Source organism: Phyllopteryx taeniolatus, chromosome 16 (genome assembly GCF_024500385.1).
Source record: "Phyllopteryx taeniolatus isolate TA_2022b chromosome 16, UOR_Ptae_1.2, whole genome shotgun sequence".
NCBI classification, from domain to species: Eukaryota; Metazoa; Chordata; class Actinopteri; order Syngnathiformes; family Syngnathidae; genus Phyllopteryx; species Phyllopteryx taeniolatus.
This window is the reverse complement of record NC_084517.1, coordinates 21,325,474-21,349,159: the sequence shown is the minus strand read 5'-3', so window position 1 is coordinate 21,349,159 and position 23,686 is coordinate 21,325,474. Positions and strand designations below refer to the sequence as shown.

Below are 23,686 nucleotides of genomic sequence, written 5' to 3'. Positions count from 1 at the left end.
AAAAAACATTGTTGAAAAGTCTTTCAAAGAGGTCTTTGATATCAATTCAACGCAAAACCAGACAACTCCAAGTAAATATTTGTCTTCAAAAGTGCGAAATGTTGACAATAAAATGACACTGAAATGTTCATTCTTATGCTTTGTGATTCAAAATCAATGAGATGAGTGTACTCGACCTACAATCTCTCGAAGTAACCCTCAACCAAATTCTTGAGTCGCTCACCTGCATCTCCTTCTCGCCGTACTTGGACGGGTTCTTGCTGCCTTGGCTCTTCCGGCGAAGCTTCTTCAGCTCCCCCTGGCACTTCTCCAGGCTCTCGCCTTTGTTCTTGTGCTCCACCTGGTACTTCTTCAGCGCCGCCTGCGGACACCCGAAACGCGGCATCAAGGAATGTCTTCAACTAAATGTGCGTAAAACAAAACTATCAGGTTACAGTACAAAAGTCGGCTCAGAAATTTGGTAGGCTTGTCTACCGTGAGCAGAGCCGCGAAAAAAAAAGTCTGGAGAAGCCACGCCCCAAAAGACACAGGAAGTCTGCTACGTTGGTATGAAGCGGCCAAAAAAAGTTTGGCCGATTGTAACGGAATTTGAAGCACGTATATGAGACAGGTTAGACGTTCAATTGACATGTTGTCTCATTGTTGCCATTAAAGTTGTCCAATAAAAACAACAACAAAAAACACGTTCCACTAAGAAAGCTGACGACAATAAAACTGAGTGATGACAAACTTTATTATGGTGTGAAACATTTTTTGTTGTTGTTGGAAGATTCAGCCCCTAAAGCCGGTTTCACTCAGCAACACGAAATTCGGTAACTTTGTCTATTGTCAGCAGACCGACAAAAAAGCCTGAAGAAGCCGTACCTGAAAAGAGACATTTGCATGTGAAGCGGCCATTTCAAGCTCATTGGGGCCACAGACAAACTACTCCAAGACATTTTTTTCCTCATTTCAACAAAATATAAAAAAAAAAAAAAAAAAAACTCAGGCTTATGTAGGTGTGTTTCCGATCTGCCATTGCCTGGAAACTTAAATTCACGGATGAAAACAACCAGCTCAGGCATTTCATACTCAGGTTTTATAAATTAAAGCCTTCCCTTTCCTCCCTAATCACTTATTTATTGGTTAAAAAAAAAAAAAACAATTTCCTGGGTTGCACCATCTTTGTTGCTATAGCAACTGGGCCTGCGGTAACACAAAGCTGATGCGCGGCAAAATTGTCAGCGGAGAGCTCACAAAGCAGTGTTGGAACGTCTCACTGGTCGGATGCAGAGGACGCCGACGAGTAAGTTGGTGATCGGACCGGGTGGGGGGACGGGGGGGGGGGGGGGGGGGGGGCGAGGTCCGTTAACTAGTTGAGCGACAGTTGACGAGGAGCGCTGATCGACGTGACGTCAGCTCAGGCCGACGTCCGCGCAGCGTCGTCAGCATACTGGCCACTGCCGAAGAATTAAGAGTTCAGAGGCTTCAGAAAGATTTTCCGACCACAAGATGGCGGCAGGCATATCACGTTCCCCGCCCCCACCCCCCAATTAGACACGGCTATGGCATGCGCACGGAAGCAGCAAGTGGGTGAATTTCTCAGTGAATAACGGAAGTTGCCCCCCAACAAAATCTGAAAATAGGCAAATTTACAAATGCTGAAACATGAATTATGTACTGTATTCATAATTATGTCATGAAAAATATAGATATTTTGAAAATGTACTATTTAACTTTAATATGTTAAAAAACACTATATATTTTAAAAATGTGTTTGTTTTTCATTAATTTCGCTCAACAAAGGGGAAGAAAAAAAAATCCCGTGATAATTATTATTATTTTTTTTCTCGTATACGGTACGTATTTGTGTATTTTTTTTTTTTTTACTTGCTGAATTTGTTGCGCCTTTTTCATGCAACTTTCTTCTTGATTTTTGTGCAGTTCTTTGGTCTTGACGGCTGCTGTTTTTTTCTTCTTCTATTTTTTTTTTTTTTTTTTTTTAATTCTTAATCCAGATTTCCTTTGGTTTACACCCACTCCTGCAAAAACTTTGAGGGAATCACTTGTGTCATCCTGATAGTTGACCAAAAGAACACCCAAAAACACAAAACAATTTTCCTCACTCGCTTACTCAGTAGACTCAATTAGTCACCGGCTGCATCATCCACTTGAAGAAATGCAGGCCTCCCTGAAATAGATGGCTCCTTTTCACCCGTCAAAACAACTGGGAGTTACCACGGTAAGTATCTCAGTTGTTAACCAAAACCGCATCTCCAAAGTTGAACGACGGATTAATTAAAGTGCGGCTCTCGACCGCTTGTTGTAATTGTAATGTGAATTCCCTGCGCAGTCTTGCAATTTCTCAACATTTTTCTCTCCACATTACAATGAACATTTGTTAATATTACTCTATAATGTCTTCAAGTGGAGAAACGGTTCATTTTACTTTTCCTTGCAGGGGCTACCTTCCGGAAGTATTGCGGACATTGTGGTACGATATGAGAGAACCAAATGAAATGGCATAATAAGCCCTGTCCGTCCACGTACGGCTCGCTCCGCTCTTTACGCTTCACATGAGAATTCCCGAAAGGGAAGCCCCGTCGTGGGGAACGTCGGGCTTCCTTCGGGCTCAGAATCCAAGTTTGATGGAAGGCTGTTGTGCAAGTATTCGCCTCGTTCCAGACAGCATTGAAGCCCCCGAAACTGGAATGAGCGCTCATTGTCGAGATCGAGAGACGAGACGAACTTCGGCACACTTTCTCCCGCTGGGTTAAGCGACGCGCTGCCGTGCCCACGTCGTGACCTCGGCGCAGAGCGACTGATTGCGCGCGCGCGTGTGTGTGTCGTAACCCCCCCCCCCCCGAGTTAAGTCACCGCGTGGGATGAGAGCGCGGAGATGAGGGATGCGCCACGAGGGGGAGCGGCGCACACGCCGGCTTTTCATCTCGTAAAACGCATTTTTCCTCGCTCTTTTCCAGACACGTTAAAGGTTGGAGACGATTCCATCGCAGTTATCAGTGCTCCAATTCAAATGGATGTTATTGCCTTGGATTTCCACACCCAACGAGACGGCTCAGAGCCATTGACGCCAACAGATCATCAAAGCCGCTTTTCAAAGGCTCCGCTTCACAAATGTGCGCTGCTCAAGTCTTTCTTATTCAGCCAAAATATACAGTAATAGAAAGAAAAATGATAGTTAAAAATAATATTACAATATGAAATTATTAAAATAATATATAAATACACACATATACATACACGTGTATATATATATATATATATATATATATATATATATTTTTTCTATTATGACAATATTAAATATTGTAAATAATCATTAAATGGCCTTTTTGGGGACTTATGTTTTATTATTATAATATCTTGCAATATTTGTGAAAAATCTTTCATATTTAAAATTTGTTTTTTTTCTATTCATTGTAGCCTGGGGAAACTTACTCCCTTCACTTTCCGTCAGTGTGTAGTTTTGGCAACGCCGGACAGAAGAATCTCTCAGTGAATGTTCTGAACTTCTGTTTCCAAGCCAAGGTGACATCACTATCGTAGCTGATGTCGCAATCTTCTAAATTTGACAGCAAACTAGCTGAGACTGAATCAACAGCGAGTTGTGCACCTCATCGCTTCACCAATAATCAATTCCACACAATTCCTATCGATGACTCAAGTGATTTACAGCACTCATTTGTGAAATTTCAATGCCTCCTCTCTCATAAACCCCCGCCGCTCTCTCGTGTGTGCGTGTGAGAGAGAGAGAGAGTCTGACGTCACACAGGAGGCGCAATCCTGGTGACAATGCACATCATACGACAATAGTCGCCCCCTCCAGCAAAATCCGGCCCGCGGCCACGATGCAGCCCACTCGTTCTAAAGATATCGCTCCACTCTCGCACTGGCGTCCTCTGCTTCCTTGTCTGTCTGTCACCAAAACAGCGTCGCCTCAAATCCGACTTCAAAACATTTCAACCTTGCCGCGTAAATCCATCGAAAATGGCGGCCAGCGCCAACGAACACACGCAATCGTTGTTGTACTCACAGTCAGGTAGCGCGAGTCCAGGTCCACCTTCTTCTCCAGCTCCGACAGCAGCTCGTTGTGGAAAGACTTCAGCTGGAAGAAGAAAACAACAGTTATTCCTTCGCGATGATTCCAACTGAAAACGGATAAGAAATACGTTTGTTCGTCTTTCCCCGTTGCGATGAAGATGGTGGTGACCTTCTCCTAATTTGTTTTTCCTAATCAATTGATCAGTAATATCATTAATACTGAATTGAATATTGTGGCGCACCCGAGTGTTTAGTTTTAACACTTCTCTTCAAAAATAATTTATGGCTGTTCTAAAACATGTATCTCCTCATATACCTCAATTCACTGTAAAATAATTTTCGAACTGTTACTATAAGACAAAACAAAAAAAGAAAAACTTAACGACTTAAAATATTCCAAAAGCAGTTGGAATGAGCAGAATCTTATTTAATCCGACCCCTTTTCCGCTGGTCAGTCGGCGTTGATATACGAAATATCAGTACAGTAGTGGCAACCTACATTACGAGGCCATTTCCCACAATGCCCCACAGTTTAATTAAGCCGCGCCGCTGCATTTGTCACCACTTCTTTCGTACGAACGCTCCACATTCCATAAGCGCTCGTCGTCAATAAATGGCCGCGTGTCACACCCAGCATCCATAGGAGAATCTTTTGCTGACTAGACACTTTTTATATACATGTCCAGGTGCATCATGGGATGTCGCCGATCCCAAATGGACTCGCGGATGCTTCATTAAATACACCTGCAGAGATGCAACGTAGCTTTTTCCGAGCATAGTTCTTATAGTTAATTTCCCTTTCATTGTTGAAATGGAGTCAAACGATGCTGCGGTTGCACTGGATTGGTGAAACAGAGTCATGTGACTAACTCTATCGATCGTGCGAGCAACAAAAGAGATGCGATTGCAAATAAAAGTAGTGAGCGCTTTGTTGCTCAATGTAACAGTAAAAGTAGTGTTTCTTCTTAATACAAATGCTTAACAGTAAAAATTATGTCGTATTAAAGCTAGTAAGATTTATCCAAACATTTACTTAAGTAAAAGTAATGGAGTAAACGTAGCACGTTTGCGCCCACCTCTGTTCGTTACTCCGCGTATATGCGGGATTATTTTCCACAAAACAATATTTGCAGTGGTGTACAAATACAGTGTATCAACACTGAGAGCCATTATTAACATTTTGCAAATCAAATATTAGAAATGGCCCCTCCATAAGCACTGCAAGACCGCAAATACACACAACTACAACCACCAGAATAACCCCATGCTTGAATAAAGATCACATTCATTTTGAATACAGCTCTTGTGCAGGTGTTGTAATCATCGCTTAAGAGAGCCAGTGTGGAATAGACCGCGCACACACGCACACATACACACACACACGCTCGCGCAGAATACCAACCATCTCCTCCAGCTGCACTTGGATCTGTCTGTGGACCTCGGCCATCTGGAACAGCACATCGCCTGCGCACAAGTAGAAACGCACAAACATCACTCAAGGAAAGAGAACACACAAAATATCCGCAACACGCACAAAGAAGATGGGAAACGCACACACACACACACAGAAATAAGCAATCCAACATGCACGACTCGTGCAAGACGAACACAGCAATGGGTTTGTTTGTTTGTTTGTTTTGTAGGTGACACAATAACACAAACTGGTGGAGCTGAAACAATAACAGATGAAAAAACAAAAACAAAACAAATCTATATAGAAATATATGACACTATTAACCCAAACAAGCCGCAAACTTGAAGCTTTGAAGCGTATATGTCTGACTTTTCCGGAAGAGAAACACCACTCTCCACGTAACATGGCGAGGGGAATACAAATAAATAAATCAATAAAAAGTTGTTCATTTTATTTTATTAAATGAAAGCAAGAGAGCGGGAGGACCATGCAGCCGGAGGGAGTGTTTGAGATTGGTGATACCTACAAGCTGCCTCTTCTGAATGTGCAGCGCATTGTCGAGGAAAAGGAACACAAAAAGAGCGACATTGAGCGAAGGACACAGACACATTGAGACCTGGCGGAAAGACAGAGGACATCAGATGAGACGGACACACGGAGAACTTCTACACCAGACGCTCCAAAGCCCCTTTGCACTCGACCACATATTACTGTACACGCTGGACTTTTGTCCTTTAGAAGGTACGAACATTATATGATCGTGTGTTTAAAGTCTGCTAGCTTAATGCTAACACACAAAGCAAAACCTATAAGATGGGCTAACGAATAGCATTGTTGTCGCTGTGTTAACTCTTTAAGCAACAGATAATTGCACACAAAAGTGCAACATATGTAGACAGACAATATAATATTCACAAGTTCCCTCGCTATTTCAAGGTTCACCTCTTGGGGATTCAATGCATTGTGGATTGTATTTCATATTCATAGCACACATAATTCGCCATATCGTGGGCTTCTGAGTGTATGCCGAAAAAAAATTTCATAGTAGATTAAACGCTTAGCCTAAAACAAAAACTCAAAACATATTACAAGGAATAAAATGTACATAATGTGCAGGACCACTGTGTATTAGAGTATGTTTAACATTAAATTATAAAAAAATATTTCTAAGCGTAGGGTGGAGGTTAACAGGAGAAGAAGGTCTGGGAAGGTTCATTAAGGGAAGGTTCAAGGTTCATTAAGCTTTAAAATAGAAGTGGTTGTCCGTGAAAAAAAAAAAAAAAAAGAAAAAAAACACGATAAACGCCAGCCAACTGGTCATTCTTTGTGGATATAATTACGTATGCATGTATTACACTGCCCCTGGTGGCCAAGTTGCACACACCAAAATGAGCACAATGGGCGCTGCAACAGAATAATGGGCTTTGTATTCATTTCAATGAGGAAAGTTGATTCGCGATACGAGTGTTTTGAGTTCAAAGTTTATTTCCTCGACCACGCTCGTAAGCCAAGGCACCACTGTCGTTCCCAAAATCAGAACTTGTTTCAGGGCTCCGCGAGCGGCCTAAAAGGGCTTTGGGGCGGTCACACAGAACAAACAACGCAACGGAGTGCAACACGTAGGACAGTGCAAACGCGGCAGCCTGAGAAAAAAAAAAAAAAAAAAAAGAAGCAGCAAAGAAGCACAGGGCGTGGCTTAGCAGAACAACATTTAAAAGGTCCCATATTTTGGCTATTGAAGACCTCCATAGAGTGACTCTCTAACATGGACTTGTATAAAGGTGTCAATTTCCTTGGTTTTGTCATACGAGTGTCCAGAAACGACCCCTCTGACAGCTACTTGTGTTTGACCCACGTTTGTATCCACCTTGTCCATATTTGGCTAAGACCACCCCCTTTCCTCTGATTGGTTGCCTCCATTTCGAAGAGCGACTTGTGCGAGCACACGTTTGTTATGTTGACTAACATTACATCCCAAATAGTAGAAAAACTTTGTTTGGAAAAATATGTCCCCTTTAAGGAAGTGATGAAAAGTGCTGGAAATGGTATTTATTTGGGATACCCAATGTATTCAAAAAATATGTATACAGGTGCATCTTAAGTTGGAATATTATTGAAAAGTTAATTTTGTTCGTTCAATTCAAAAAGCTAAACTCATATATAGTTATCAAACACTAGAAAACACATTCCACTGGATGTTCTTTTTTGTAGCATTGTCATTTCTTGTGATGGTGAATTTCAGGTTTTTGTTAGAATCATAAGTAAAAAAAAAAAAAAAAAAAAAAGTAAAAACAAAAAATAAACTATTCCACTCTGTGTGTCGTGAATCCATATAACACAGTATAAAAGTTTCCCTTTATAAAAAAAAAAAAAAAAAAAAAAAAAAAAAAATGGAATTACTGATTCAAGTTTTCCACAATATTTTTATTTATTGAGATCCACCTGCATGTCATTACTTTGTTTGAAATGCAACCCTATGGTAAATACACTTGACCTTGCCAACTAAGCGCTATGGCACATTTAATATTTGTATTATTAACGCATTGTTGTGTAGACTGTGTATTCTGGACCTCCAGTATGCCAATTGCCTTCTTGTATATTCCAATTAGAAAATATATATATATATTTTTTCCATTTATTGTGTTTTATCCTCAAGCCTATGTGCAGCACTTTGTTACAAGCTAGGGTTTTTTTTTTTTTTTTTTTTTTTTTTCTTGCTCTATAAATAAAGTTGAGTTGAGATAAAAAGTAGATCGACATTAACTAGGCAATAAACGGGAATTGGCCACTTGTCACTCCGGCGTAAAGCCAGCCGGAGTGACATTTTGGTCGACTCATTGATCACATCCACAACGAGCAGTCCAAATGAAGATTTCAACTTAATGACCGTTCAGAACAGAACAGAAGACACACCCACACACACACACACAACGACGCACACGCACACACAAGCCAACTAGCAGCAGTACAGGAGTGTTTGCGAGGAGGGAGTGGAATAAAGAATGAATGAATCACTGTTTGAGCTCCTCTTGTAGTCACTTGTAATTGCTGCACAACATCCGGTGCCAAAGTTGAGACAAAATGAAGACATGCAAATAGTCGCCATAGCAACTTGAATGGTAAAATCAACAAGAGCGGCTCAGATTCCAAGCAGGGGATCAATGCAATTTGAATGCGGTGTCGTCATGTGAGAAGAATGCGCCGGGCAGGACGCAACCTGCGAGAGTTTCTGTCTGACCCGCCAGCCCCCAATGAGGATGTCCGCATGTTTTGTTTTTTTTAATAATAGGAGCTGAGCAATGTGGCCTTAAAATGAAATCTGTTTTTGTTGCCGCCAAAAAAATCTAATTTCCCAGAGTTCCCATATTCCAAGCCCTTTTCGAGCACTTTGACTGCTCTTTTAAGACCCACAGAACCTAACCTACCAAAAGAAAGTAGACGCTCGTCTTTTAGCAGAAAAAAACTTTTTAGCAGAAAAAAAACTGCTTTTAAAAAAAATAAAAAATAAATAAAAATAAAAATCAGCAGTAGAACATGGGTTGGTTTCAACAATGACATTGGTTTCGACCAAATTTGAAGCGAATAATGCATGCTTTTGACACACCTCAAACTATAAAACAATAAAAGCAAGACTGAGAAAGGGCTTTTGAATTTTAAACAACAATATATTTACATATACACAAGTAGGAAACACGCACTGAGCGACACTGTTCGGTCCACAAGGATTTATGGCATCGATGAGCGCAAAACCAACCCGGGATTCTACCTGTGGCCAAGGTACAGTCAGGGATCCTTGTTAAAGTAAGCCATTTTGAACTAAAAAAAAAAACAAACAAACAAACTTCTCTGTACAGAGAGACACCAGCTAAAACTCGTCAGTCAAAATGTGCCCGCATACTCTCTTACTGGTTTAATAGATGATTTGCTAGTCATTCGTTACTGTCATTATGAATGGCGAAAACAACCCCAACTTGTTTTTGTGACGCCCCCCAAAAAGCAATTTAATTAAATTGATTAATCACCCAGCCTTACTTTGCAACATATCACCCAGAATCGTCACAACTGTATTGTTCGTCCGAGACTCCACTGAACTGAACAATTGGAGAAAACAACGCCCTCGTTTGTGCATTTGAGGTGCACCTGCTACCGGGCGACAAGCAGCCGCACGCCGACTGCGAGAAGCCGAGCCGCGTCGACTGCTCGTGAAACAACAACGGCGTGTTGCGCCCATACAGCCGCAGAAGAAGAGAATGCGAGCTGCAGTTCGACAGAGATGGAAGAAGGCGAGCGGGAGGGGGAGATCGGATCGGCGGAGAGGGTCGAGTCGGATTCCCCGCGAGGTTGTCATGGAAGCAGCAGAACGCCGGGGTCTGGTAAAGCCCGTTCTCTGATCTCCGTCCAACTTATCGAGCGAGATAACGCGACAATAGAGCGGGCAGGTGTGTCCTTGTGTACTTTAAGAGCGCATGCGTGCCCAGTGAAACTGCCGCATCTAAACGCACTTAATCTGCACACAAACACGCACAGTGGATGAAACGGCACGATAAACTCAGGCTGAACTCGCGTCCCACGTTCCTGCAGCCTCTCACAGGAGATGACTGCAAACACATGAAAGGAGGCTAAAAGTGGCAAGGCCTGCCGTGGCGGCTTCTGTCACAAAATTTCAGAGGCGTGAGCAGTTTGGAAAGGACGGCCGAATGAGGAAACAACGGGTCGGACGCGGGTGGGTGGGGGGGGGGGGGAGAGAGAACCGACTATTTGGCGCAACGACGATTATAGCCGGAAATCGATGAATCGGCGTTCGCGTGGGGCCAGTGCAACCGAGGACGGTGGGGAAAATGAGCGAGCGCCCGTGTGTTTGGAGGCAAATGCTCACACAGCAAGTTGACAACTGAGACAAAAAAAATAAAAAATAAAAATCGATGACCTCGATTAATTGACTGATTTAACTTGTATCTTAGCGTCCACGACAAAAGATCTGGAGTCATCCAAGCCCACGTCAAATGTAGTGATGGCCTTGATTTTTTCTTTCCCCCCCACAAAAATTGGATTTCCAGTTTTAAACAATTCCCCCCCAACAAGTTTTTCTATTTGCTTTATACAGTTATCTCCTGGTACCAAACATGCTTTGAAACACTTTTCAAACAGCATTAACTTGCTTCAACCCAAAGAGAAATAACAGAAATTCATTTTTCTTTACAGATGTGAAAACAAGGGCTTTCCCCTTTTTTTAAAACAACAAACAAGATATTTGACAAATGTGAGATGATCACACCCCTTGGACGCTCTCACGGGCTTTTCTCATATTTGCAGCTTGGAAGCACATACCGGGGTCCAAAGTTTCCAATATGTCGAAAATATTTCGCATTTTCTTTGTTGTTTTACTAGTTTTAAATTTAAAACTGGGGGTTAAGGAGAACAATGATGTGGTGGTTATTGCATTGAGGTGCACAGTAAATGTGGTAGCCGATATTGATTGGGCCTACAGGAGAGATTTGGACTCGACCAAGCGATTGCGACACTTTAAATACGTTATCGTATCTGCCTTGGTGTAAAAATGGCTTCGCGCACGTCTGAGCTGACACAGTAAGCACACACGCCCGAAAGCCAGAAATGATTCAGCACGTCACCGCGAACATCAGCCAGGACGACGAGCACAATAAATGTTCTCGAAATTGCATACATCTTCCTTTTTTAGGTTTGGCTTGTTTGCTGTGCATTTGATCAATTTCCCTTTAAACACTCGATGTTTTGGATTACTTTTATTCTAATTTAAAAATTTTGAGTTTATATTGGCATATGAATTTTAGGCTATATCACCCTGCCGGGGTTTTGCACACAAGAAAATGGCGCTGTTAAATAAACGTTTAAACAGAGACCTGCTCTGAATAAATACTTTCAAAACAGGTCAAAGTGTCCTGCAACTTGTAGTAACGTGAAGTTATTTCATTTGGAATTTGGCATTCCCCTCTCTCGCGTCGTACTCTCAACAGGATTACGGGGATTAGGACGAAAGCGGGCCGCCTTGGCGGTGGAGTTTCTGAATGCGAATGATTTCGTTGAAACTGGTGTAACACTTTCAGTTGTGCCACACAAAATCCTCTCAATGGCTTACTTGCAGGAATGCCAGAAATCATTGAACACGTTGGGTGGCAAATTAACTAAAAGACAAGAAATTAAACGGTCCCCTGTGGCCAGTAGTAGCAGGCTCGACTCTGCTTCAAAACTATAGGAAAACTGGGAAAAACACGGCACACTGAACGCATCAATTCCATGTGCACTTTCAGTCCACAAACAGCACCTGGTCAGCCCCTCGGCAGAAAGCCGGCACGAGACCACGAAGGCGAAGGCCGCGTCCCAGGAGCTCAACTTTAATTACTGCACAACACCACCCGCGCCATTGCTTGCCCGCCCGCCCATCCCCCCCTCGCCTCCTCCTCTCGCCGTTCATATCAAACCTTCCTCCTCGTAGCATGACAGCGTGACTGAGATGAACTACAAGCACCGCCATCGATTTGACAAACGTGAAGGAGAAATGAGGAGGGAGGGAGGGAGGGAGGGACGGGAGGGGGCACACCAAAGGTCAAAATCGATTTCATTCGGGATTGTGTGCGTGCGTGCGTGCGCGCGCGGTGTGTTCTGTACAAACACCGGTTGCCTTTGTCGGCCTTCGACATGACGACGGCTTCATGTAAAAACCATTAGAATGAACCAAGATGGCATTTGCGGTCGATTGAACGCCACAATGTGTGTGAGGGCGGCACAACATAATGTGTCTGCAAATACAATGTCTGGACACTTCATTAGGTACACTTGATAAAGTCCAATACAAAAGCAGTATCATAAAAATCCCACAATACTGTAATAATGCTAATTGTATTTAGTTTTTTTTTTTTTTTTAATTATGGTTGAAAGTTTAACGGGAGCTAAGAACTGCACTGAAATATACTAAGAGCTGTTTTCTAATATTTTGTTGACCAAATGTGTTCATTTACTATTAACCACAATAATGGGTAACGATAACCCCAATAAGTTGCAAGTAACTTGGCTGTGTGATACAAATGATTAGTTCCTATCATTTTGGAATCACAGCAATATTATGGTCTATGAATTTCCAAAAGGTAAGTGCTGCCGCTATAACGATTGAAATCGCTTTCGTCCGACCGCCGACCACGCGGGCAGGTGTGGCTTAATTAGAAACCCAAGTCAGAAAGAGAGGAGTAATCGGTGTCGACCGAGTTAAAGGCAACAAATGAAATATTGACTTACGTTTAGTCTGGGTTGTTAGCGGAAGAGGTTTTGAGAGAGTCTTCACTTGCATTATTTCATATCAAATCATCTGTAATATTCTTTTTAAGGGTAATGTCATGAGATGACTGAAATTATATTATACTCATTTGGATCATAGTTTATGGTATAGTTACACTTGAAACTATGATAAACTTTTTGTTTTTTTTTGCGCTATTCACCATTAGAAATTATGTAAATTAGCCCCACTATTACGTAACAGTGGCTAATTTACATAATAACAGCCGAGTTTCTCCACCATAACATGATCCGCCAGGCTGGCCTAAGATCCAGACCCACTTTCAAGCGCTGCTAAACGCCAGCAGGCAGAAACAACTTCATCCCCTACGGATGCCATGCCCCTTCTACTGTGTCAAAGCCAAAAAGGTAAGCAGAGCTGCGTTGAGTTTCGTTGGACGCACATTAGCGTTAGCTGCAGCTTTAGCTACTGAAAAGCAGCGCATGTTTGATTGCTCGATGAAGTTGTCGACACCGTAGCGGGAAGTATTTGCGCTCGGTGATGTGCCCATGTGCCACATACACACAGCGTAGCATAAGAACTGCTCCGCCCAAGGGTAAAAATGCTGTTATTGTCTGTACGGCGGCTTGTTTCCTCGAAGGCTCAAGCTATGCCCCCGGTAGTCATGGAAACCAAAGCCTGACTCGTCGTTGCAGCAGTATATGGGGCGGGGCATATCATCGCTTACTTGCATGAGACAAGGCCACGCCCGAACAACGGAAAGCGAGTGATTAAAGTCACCCTAATTCTTGATGCTTGGGGTATTCTGACAAAACCAGGTCACAGAATTGTTACCAAGACATCTGGGAACGGTTTGAAATTCAAAAGTTAAAAATTCACAACATTTCACTGTTGACAACATGTAACGCTGTAATAGATTTAGCAACGCCTTACTGCAATTGTGTTGCTTTTGTTACTCTTATGTTTGCTTTTTGTGCCCCGGAGGCAGTACATTCTCCACAGAAACGGTCTCCTTAAAGCCTGCAAGTATTTGAGCAGATCTTAAAAAAAAAAAAAAAAAAAAAAAAAAAAAAAAAAAAAATGGATGGCACTTTGCACGCCCGAGGTGACGACGCCAGCAGGAGGCAACGTCGTCAGAAATGCTGACAAAGTGCGCTTTGTGCCATCGGGAGGAAGCAAGTTCAGCCGCGTACGAACGGAGGGCAGCATGAACGTCATCGGCGCTCGGAAATGGAGCAAAGGGGGGAAGGCGGGGGCCCCGGGGACGGCGGCGGCGGCGAGCTAAGAAAAGAGCGCCTCTGCTCCCGTTTAAACGGGGACAGGTGCTGGAGGGGGGGGGGGGGGGGGGGGCCAAGGCCACGGCAAAGACTACCTCGACTGTCCCGAAGCCTCACAGACATTCGCAGACACCTCTGAAAAATCTCCCATGATGCCTTTCTGAATGACTTCCGTGTCCCTGGAAACGATCGAATCCTTCCGCCAAAATCCATTTTGGGTAACGCGGCTCCTCATCGGGGTCGTGGGCGAGGCGGGCACCCCCTGGATTGTCAGCCGGTCGGTCGCCGGGTCCAAAAAAAGACCAAACGTTTTACTGCAGGGGTGTCCAACTCCGGCCCAAGGGGCCATTTGTGGCCCGCAGCGTGTACTAAAGATTACATTTGTCACAGACAAACATTGCACTACGACGACAACCACTAATAACAATAATAATAAGTTGCTTGCTTCCTTGAGCTTTTCTGGATGTGCAAGGAAACTATTTCCAACAAAAGTAATAACATTTCTATTCATAAAGCGTCAATGTATAAAGATAATTCTGTTTCAGTTTGCTCCACTTTCGGCTCCGTGTCAAAGTTCGATTTGTGAGACATCTAACACGAAATAATGATCCTAATGAACGAAACACTCCTTCAAAGAGTGTCATCTTACGACACAAACTTTCCTTGGTTCTGTACTGACTGTGAGACATACAGCCACACCGCACGATCATCGTTCAGGATAACCGCCGGTGAATTCAACAAAGAAGAAAAAACAAGGACCATCTCTTCAGTGCCTTGCACGTCACAAGCCGTGGCATTTCTTTTCCAAACTTGAACGGACACGATGCAATAAATGGAAGCCATAAAAGCACTTTAAGAGGGCCGCCGGTTTGTACAAATTCCAGACAAATAAAGGCGTCCTCTCAACTGCACGTCACCGTCAAATAAACGTTCGGTACAAGCAATCAGCAACCACGGCCGCTATTTGGGGAAGGCTTGACCTGTTGACCTGAGACAGTCCGCATCACTTATCCTCGCAGACAGTGACGGTTTCTGGCATGTGCAATATGTGAGGCGGCATTTCTGAACAAAATACAACTTCAAATGTTATTTCTTTTTGGTTTTAATTGGCATCATGTCAATATATAAATATGTCAATATTGGTGTTTGTATGGGGAATATGCGCCACTCTGTTAAGACAAAAAAAAATAAAAAATTCTCTGTCTTTTGAGGAGGAGCAAATGTTTGCTCGTCGTTGGTAGAAAGTGAGCGACTGTCACGGCCGCATGTGGATGTTCTTGCTTTTCCAGACGCTTCATTTCAAAACGCAAGCTAACCAGCGACGGCGGTCTCGTTATTGCGTGACAGTCGAGGATTCCGAGTTGCGATGTTCGCTACCTTTACCGTTTTCAATGTGTTGACATTACATCTACGTAAGCGAGTAGTCTTCGAGAAATGAGGTCGAAATTGAGTCTCGCACAAGCCGCTATTCAAGCTCGGACTGCCAAGCTCGTAGACATACAATAAACATTGCACTTTCTGCCCCCATTTTTAACCGAACTTGCCGACCTTGTGAAGATATCAAAACGAAACGTTTTCACTCATGTTTAGCCGTGACGCAAAACTGCAAATAAACCAACGCGGCACATAAAAGTCTCGCTACGCAGCGAAGAGTTGCGCATAAGTGGTAGTGGGAATTACCGATTTTACGTCATAGAAGAGCATTTTGGGGACCGTTATTCGTTGTATTTAAATTGTTGGTTTTGGAGATTATAAGGGGGGGGGGGGGGGGGAGTGCATAAAAGTTTTAATCTTGCGCACCACCTGGAGGGTGATCACGTACAGACGCTTCAGTTTGGGGATCCTTGCCAGAAGAATGACTTTGGTAGCCTGTGTGTTTTTTTTCCCCTTCAACTTTTGTGATGCGAGCCTGTGTCAATCAGGCTGCACGCAACTCCCCAGAAGAGACGGAATCACACGCATGCCATCGCGCCGTCGCAATTAGCAGCTCGCGCAAGTTGTTGATTGGATGTCGTCTAGCAGGGGAGGCCCAACTGCAAGTACTGCACAGTCAAGATGGGAGGCGGTGGATTTCATTGCGGGCGTGGGAAAAGGTGCAAGCACGTCAACGTTTGGAAGGCAAGCAAGTGCAACAACACCGGGTTGGCACGACTGTACAGTGAAATGCAACTTGACGGCGGCGTGCTTCGATCAAGGCGAGCCAAGTACGCAGTTCACCCGAAGACTGGAAATCAAGACGAACTGGGGGCGCAAAACAAAGACCCTCCAACTTTCAAGAATCGCAACAAGAAGTATTTGTTGAAGTGAGATCGACGAGGAGTGCAGAAGCTACGGCCCCCTCGAGACAGATTGACCCGGCCTGCCGCGCGATTCTAAAAACCAAGTAAAACCTCAGAGGAACTGTTACAACACAAATAACCCACAAACTGTCATAATGAAGAACAATCAGTTTCGTACGGCCCTTGCAGGACTTTAGAAAGACTGAAATGGCCGCTGATCGGGGGGGGGGGGGGGGGGGGGTCGGCTCACGAGGACAAAGGAATTTCAGGATGAGTTGAAACGTGTGCGCGGACAGACGGACGGACCGCTTGGCCACTCGGGCGGAAATTCGCGCTGGGCTCTTAGCGGCGGGGGATATAAACAAAAGTGGCCGCGGAGGAATGCACTCAACAGCTCCGGCACGCCTTTATGGGGGACATGAAACTTGGGAGGGGGCAGCACAAACAGAGGGGATTGACAGGGGAGCAGGTGTGTGTGTGTGTGTGTGTGTGTGGCAGAGTGACAGGCGAGGGATGATTAGCCCAACCGGAGGAGGAGGAGGACGCGTGGGCGGAAGAGTGTAGCAACACTGCCGCTGAGACACACGAGTGGATGAAAAGAGCACTCGGAAACACACACACAAATCGAATCAAATAAAAAAGATGCAAAAAGAAGCTTGTTAGCGTTTCCCGTTCACCTCAATGGGCGAAGCGTGTCGATTGTCTTGGCGGAGATACAAGACGGCGACGCGGAATATTACAGATCGGATTCGAGGCCATCGTTGGGCGTGTAGGCGGATCAGCTTGCTAGTTAGTCTGTTTACTGACATTTATGGAAATATTTTCATAAGCGTAAGCATCCTTGAATTATATTACGACCGCAGAGCGTCCAAATATGATTCAATCCTGCAGCCAGCGGCGGCTTCATGTTCGCTTGCTTTCGAGAAACGCTCGCTCTCCAATAGCGGCAGAAAGACTTGCTGGATTGGTTGCTAGTTGCTTTAAAAAAGATGCAGAATAAAATCATTTAGAAATATATTAGGGTTGTACATGAATCGGCGGCGATTCGAAAGGGCCCAACAAGTCGCCAAGTTGGCAACACCGAGTAGCCGACTCGTCGCGACGCGAAAGTCAACAAATTGACCACTAAGGTTACTCTATTGTTGCAACGTTGTCATTTTTACTCTTTAAGACAGTTTAGAACGCCCCAAAAAAATTCCTTTCCAGTAACTAACCTTTGAAGAACAGATCACTCCTACTTCCATTGTAAGCTATCCTGAAGAAAAACCTCAAAGCACTGGAGCGCCATGATTATAACGGGACACTCCCTCCAACTTATTTGAATGGCAAACCTCGCATTTAATTGCCGCTAACAAAACAAACAACACAAGCAGATTCACGTTGACATTGTTTTGGGTAGAACGAGAAAGGAGTCCGGCGGAAGGCAATCGCGGAATTAATTTATGGCTTTTTGGAAACTTCTGACCCGAGGTAGGCGCGACCACGTTGGGAATATTTTGCGAGAGAAAACGTGCCAGTGCACAGATGTCAGATTTATGCAATACGTCACACGCATAGCGGCGTTCTGAATTAGCCAAACGGAAGTATGGGACAGTAGTCGCTTTCGTAAAAGTTTGTTCTATTGGTCCACACGTGTAGATATGAGTTTCTTTTAAACACCAATTCATTGAAAATTAATTTTGCGGACCCCCAAGTATGTTATGGCTTCCCCGAACCCCTGATTTCGAACGTTCAATCGATCGTGTTTTTGGACGGTGGGAGGAAGCCGGTTTTCCCGGAGATAACCAAAACAAGTAAGTGCCTGGAGAACATGCAAACTTCACACAGGAAGGCCAGAGTCGAGATTTGAACCCAAAACCTCCGAACCGCGAGGCACACGTGCCAGCCACCAGGCCACGGTGCCGCCGCGTACAGAACGTATCTTCTTATTTACTCGATTTCAGCCCTAACAGGTCGAACGGGAAAGCGAGCGGCGGGCGCCGCCCTCCCTCGCACGCTCGGGTTGGAACGCGGCGTCGTGTTACGCCATCAACCTCGAGGCGGGAACTCGCAGTGGCTGGAAAATAAAACATACATCCCATTTCCTTTGGGCGTACTGCGCACAAAAAAACTAAACAAAAAAGTGCAGTGATTCACTTTTTTTTTTTTTTTTTTTTTTTTTTTTTGCTGTCGTTGGGAGCAAAACGATGGAGAAGATGAGTCTTTTGTCCCGGAGAATGAGTCATCAGAATATCCTGTTCCTTAGCACAGCTTCCCTTCAGGCGGCATTTCGGAATCGCTTTTCACTCCTCCCATGCGCGCCTCCCGACACTTGCGCTGCAACAGCACTGAAGGAGGAACCTGCAAGTCCGATCACGCGCGCGCTGCTCGTTCTGACACGATCCCGGAGTGTGTGCGAGGCGCGCTTTGACAAGGAAAACCTGCAATCCGAGGATGCAAAGATGGCAAGCAGGGGCAGAGAGATGCTGAACACGGCATCCGGATGGCAATGTTATATCGTTTCCGAAACTGCATCTGCAGCAAAAAACAAAACAAACAAAAAAAAGCACAGCGCACATGAACGAGAGGGGGATTCTCTTCAAACGGTGGCTGATTTCCCCACGGGGGAGCACAGCAGCCGCTCCGAGACGCAGAAGCTGTCGTCCGCGCTGCCGACCTCAAACTCGCTAATTGACACGCCGAGTCCCGCCGTTCATATTTTCCCAGGAAATACGTCACAATCGGAATAGTTGCTAAAAGGGACTTTTTACCGGAACCGCGACGACAATGTGCTCTGCGGGCTTACGGTTTCATTTGGTTCCGTTATAACGAAATACCCAAACACCCACTTAAAGCAGAAGCCATATTTCACTCCGATTGCTACCTAGCAACGCAAGAAAAAGGGCTCGTCGGGATGTGTGCCGAGTGTCTTTTCGTCTTTCTGGTGCACTATGAAATCATTGTCATACAAAAAAAAATAAAAAATCACCACGCTGGCAACTATTGAATTTGTATTTCGAAACAAGCTCAAAAAGTATAATTTAGTGAGTCGCTTAACTCTCAAACAAAGCATAGGGCAAATTGGAGCCTTTGCGCCTTTCTGATCAAAGTCAACACAAAAAAGAAAAGGAAAAAACGGAGCAATTATGCTCCAGTGTTGGGTGTGTTTAAAGTGCTTTTTTTCCAAAGAATAAGAATACACAGCAGGAACTTACATGAAGTCAGCAAAGTCACGATTTGACTGATTTTCGGGGCAAATTGGCGCATTTTGTGTCTCTTGTGCTGAGTCAGCAAAGCCCCGACTGCTGAATGTTTCTCACAAATAATCCTGAACGATTATCCTGCGGTGTGGGGAGTCTTAACAAGTGTTTTTTCCCTCCCCGGTCTGCTCGAAAAGTGGTTGGGGCCGAAGATCAGAACTGTAAAACGTGCTCAATATTTATGATCGCCAATCCTTATCTGTGGGGTCGACACTGAGGTTTTGTCATTCACCACAACGAAATGTGAACGTTGTCAGACAAGCTAACAGATTGCTTAGCTTCTATTTCTTCTTCTTCGTATTTTCCACCAGTCTGGATGCACTTTGGCACTGTGCTGCCTCTCACAGGTCAGTCGTGGCACTACAACACGCGATCGCTTTAGGGGAGATGACTCGCGGCGACATGGTTGTGTGTGCGCGCGCTGTGCTGTTTTGGTCATCGAGTACGCCGCACACTCACTAGAAGTGCAGTAAGAATACATTTGTCGACTTCCATTTGTGCCAAATCCGGACGGCGCCCCGCCAGACCCTCCCAAACGTGGCATTTGGCACCCACTTCGTAACAAGCATTACTGCCACCTACAGGACTGGAGTGGCGTCGACTTATGGTCGGACTGCTTCCTACGGAGGCGCGCGGGGATCCGTTTTGAATGAGGTTACCCAAAATGGTTGCTTGCCCAGTCCCTGTATAACTATACGCAGATATACCCTGCATCAAGATTGCGTCGCTGTTAAAAAAACAAAAAAACAAAGTCAAAGGAACGTGGCGAGTGTACGACTTCAGTCACTCACCCAAATCTTTGGATCCTTGACTCTCGCTGGCCAGCTCGCCCATTCTCACCAGAGCGTCAAAGTAGCCTTTCGCAGCAAATGTCACATCTGCACAGAGGAGGAAAAGCGGCAGGCTCGGCGAGTTACAAACAACACAGCCATTTCTTTTGCAAAAACGTCCTTCCTCTCAGCTTGTCGTCGGGAAGAAAAACTGCTGCGCGATCGTTCCCTTCTTGTTGCCGTTCGGCATTCCTGATTGCGATGAGATGGTTATTTCCCGGCAGGTCGTTTTGCGCTCACGGGGGCCTAGAAAACTATTTTCTTTTTCTTCTGTGACGGAATCTATAATTAGAAGGGAAATGAGTTGATCATGTCACAAATATTGTACCGCGGTACCTTCAGCTTCCGACGCCAACTATGCAAAGTTCAACGATCTTCGGTTACAGCGGCAGGAAAATACATTTGGAATTTCTTCTATTTCTGCAGAAATCGCTCTTCAAATGTGGTAAACATTCGCAAGACAGGACGGAAAAAGTGAGCGGATTTGTGCCGTTTGGCAATAAGAAGCGCCGAGAAAGATGCAGACGGCTACGTTAGCTTCCGGCGCTAGCCGGGGTTCACAGGTTCGCCGACATGTGCTTCTCACTTCAACAAGAGTGCGTTACATATGTGCGTCATGTTTTAACGTCTTACGCAGCATTAGTGGATGATTGCAGTTTAAACTTGCGTGACAGTTCGTGTTTTACAAAAAATGACTATTTTAAGCGTGTGTATAAGTGCTCTCATGCGCTATTTGACAATTTCAGGAATGAATGTGAAATCATCAGCAATCCGAGCTCACGGCTTCTCCCGATTGGGCGATTTCCGCTGCGTAGCGTCATGTTTCGACATCTGCGGTGGCACCTTTTTCTTGAATGAGCCAGGAGGACCTCATGCGTGCTCGCAGTTATGAACGCGCGCTGGCTGGGAGCTGGAGGGGAGATTTATTTGATAACAGCCTGGGGGGGGCTGCGGTAAAAGCCGGCGAGTGATTCCAGAAAGGACGAGGGCCATTTTAATTTACGGCCTCTGATGGTTTGTTTGTCCCCCCCCCCCCCAAGGTGCTATTCAAGTTGTTAAGCTCTAATTTGTTTCATTTATTCGGGGCTCGACTCGGGTAATAAGCAGAAGGTGTGCAAACGGCGTTACAGAGTCATATGTGCCGGCTGACAGATGCGCAGCCAATCAGAAGAGCTCTGGCGCAAGCGCTCGGTAAGCGATTCCAACATCGGCCTGAGTGACATTTTGTGTACTTTTTCCGCGAGGTGAGTGACGTTTTTCCATCACAAGCCCAACAGGAAACTCGCTTTTCATAATTATCGCGTGTGTCCAGCACGCACGCAATCAATCCACTCTAAAACGTTTGGCTCCATGCTGAAATGTTTTACACCTTTGCAGGTGCCACACGCACGGCGGCGTCGGTTACAGCAGCTGATACAAGTCGCCTGGTTGGGGTGGGGGAAAAAAATGGGATGCAGCGTTAATTTATTCATCGCTTAATTGGGGCACGGCCTCTATTAAGAGTGGAAGCTACTATTTGATGAAATATGCTAAAAATGAATCGATGAAATCTCTTCATTATGACCTGACACGTGGCCAATGCAGATAATAGACAAAGTGTAAATAAGCTGGATCGACTGAATGAGGCTACTTTATCGCTGACAAATATAATGAGAGTTTGAGTTTGTGTGCTCCCAGAGACAGATGGAGGGGATTACTTGGCCTTTAAGTTGGACGAAGCGTTGTTGTACAAGCTAGAGTAGAAAATAGCCACGCCCCCACAAAGTCAGACTGGCCAATCACAGTCAGCGTCACGGTCTGGCGAATGCCTCAAAAACCTAAACGAACACCTACGAACGCAGACTGTGAACAAGGCTACGCAGTTGACTGCGCGGCGCACAGCCCATCGGATCCCGAAAACAAAACGCGCAAAAAAACAAGCTCATAAACACGCTGTATAAATCCATGCAATTGGTTACACAACCACTCAAAAATAAACGCCTATAAACTCTGGATAAAGCTACGTGGAGACCACATAGCAAATCCGCTAAGCAAGATACTTGGACTATATTGTCGCTGTCAGACAAAAAGCTCATGTCCAAATATGGTCAATTGCATATTTTTTTTCACAAATTGATATTACTGATCGGTCCCCACGTCCTCTGTCATCCTTACACATAATTAAGCAATTGAAATTGTTTAAAATAACGACAACTGTTCACTCTCTCGTACACTTGACCTGTGTTGTAGAACTCCACCTCTTCCTTCGCGGGAGCCGTGAGGCATTATGTCATCTCAAGATTGAAAGTCTGGATGTTTGTTGTTTTACGATAACGAGTGAAAATAGGTTAGATGCATTTCGGCAAACCTGTTTTGTTAAAAGAAATTCCCACCATATGGGCGCAAGGGTTCCCCGCTCGCACCCGCTGCTCCCCCCCCCCCGCCCGCCCGCCAATGAGAGCCTCTTAGCCCCCCTCGGGTGGAGCAGATCTTGCAAAGTGGCTATTTCATAGCTCAGGGAGTCAGTGCCAGTCTGTCTCCATCCTCCCACTGTGTCCTGGATTAGTTATCGCATGTGTCAAGGGGGTGGGGGATGAAACATAAGATAGCTCTGGGGGGGGGGGGTTAAAGCTTTTATTCAAGGGTGGTGAGTTTGGATGATTCGCAGTCGGCGAATTAACCAACAGACGACGGCACCACCACGCGCTCGCCTTTATTAATTTGTCTACCTGCAACGAACTGTCATCACTTCCCATAAGAGGCCCTTTTGTGTTCCTCTTAATACACCCCCACTATAGTAAAGAGGGAAAATAAAAATAAAAATAAGGCACACTACATGGCAAGGCTGCCCGTTTGGCAGGAGGATAAATACCAGCCTTTTCTAGTCAGACAAAGAGGAGAAACGAGGTAGCTGTTTCGAGAAAGAACGCTGCACTGGCGGTGCCCGAACCTGAAGGAGAGAAATAAATGGACTTACTGGCAAGGGCCTTCTCGTAGGTCTTCCCCATGGCGACAAAGTTCCGTAAGCAGGGGTTGAACTGCTCCATGATCGTCTGAAAGAGGCCAAGGGAAGACATCAGAGCAAAACAAAACGTGTTGGGGGGGCCGTGAAGGCTAATGGTGAACCTGGCCACAATTTAAACAAACTAACTTTTGTTTTTTTTGTTTTTAATTATCTGCTTATTTCTGAAAACTTATTTCATTCATCGTATTTATTGAACCTTTAGTCATCCAGTTAAGGCAATTGAGAACAGATTCTGGCAGCAGACAGCAGAGTAAAACAAATCTAAATAAAATCAAGTACAAATACAAAGACAAACCGTCCAGTGTGATATAGTAACATAAATTACACTACATAAT

General features: G+C 44.7%; 1 protein-coding gene across 6 annotated transcripts in view; it reads right to left on the bottom strand.

The window, feature by feature from the left end:
• Nucleotides 1-23,686, bottom strand: part of baiap2a (BAR/IMD domain containing adaptor protein 2a) — a 56,951-nt gene that overhangs the window by 19,073 nt on the left and 14,192 nt on the right. For 5 of the 6 annotated variants that reach the window (XM_061750556.1, XM_061750558.1, XM_061750557.1 and 2 more), the window contains exons 2-6: nucleotides 23,304-23,379; nucleotides 20,309-20,395; nucleotides 5,444-5,505; nucleotides 4,034-4,105; nucleotides 224-361 (exon numbers count right to left, since the gene is read on the bottom strand). In XM_061750556.1, coding sequence (XP_061606540.1) covers nucleotides 224-361; nucleotides 4,034-4,105; nucleotides 5,444-5,505; nucleotides 20,309-20,395; nucleotides 23,304-23,379 — 435 coding nt within the window. The remainder of the gene's footprint in view (nucleotides 1-223; nucleotides 362-4,033; nucleotides 4,106-5,443; nucleotides 5,506-20,308; nucleotides 20,396-23,303; nucleotides 23,380-23,686) is intronic. The other variant, XM_061750561.1, reaches the window with a different exon arrangement.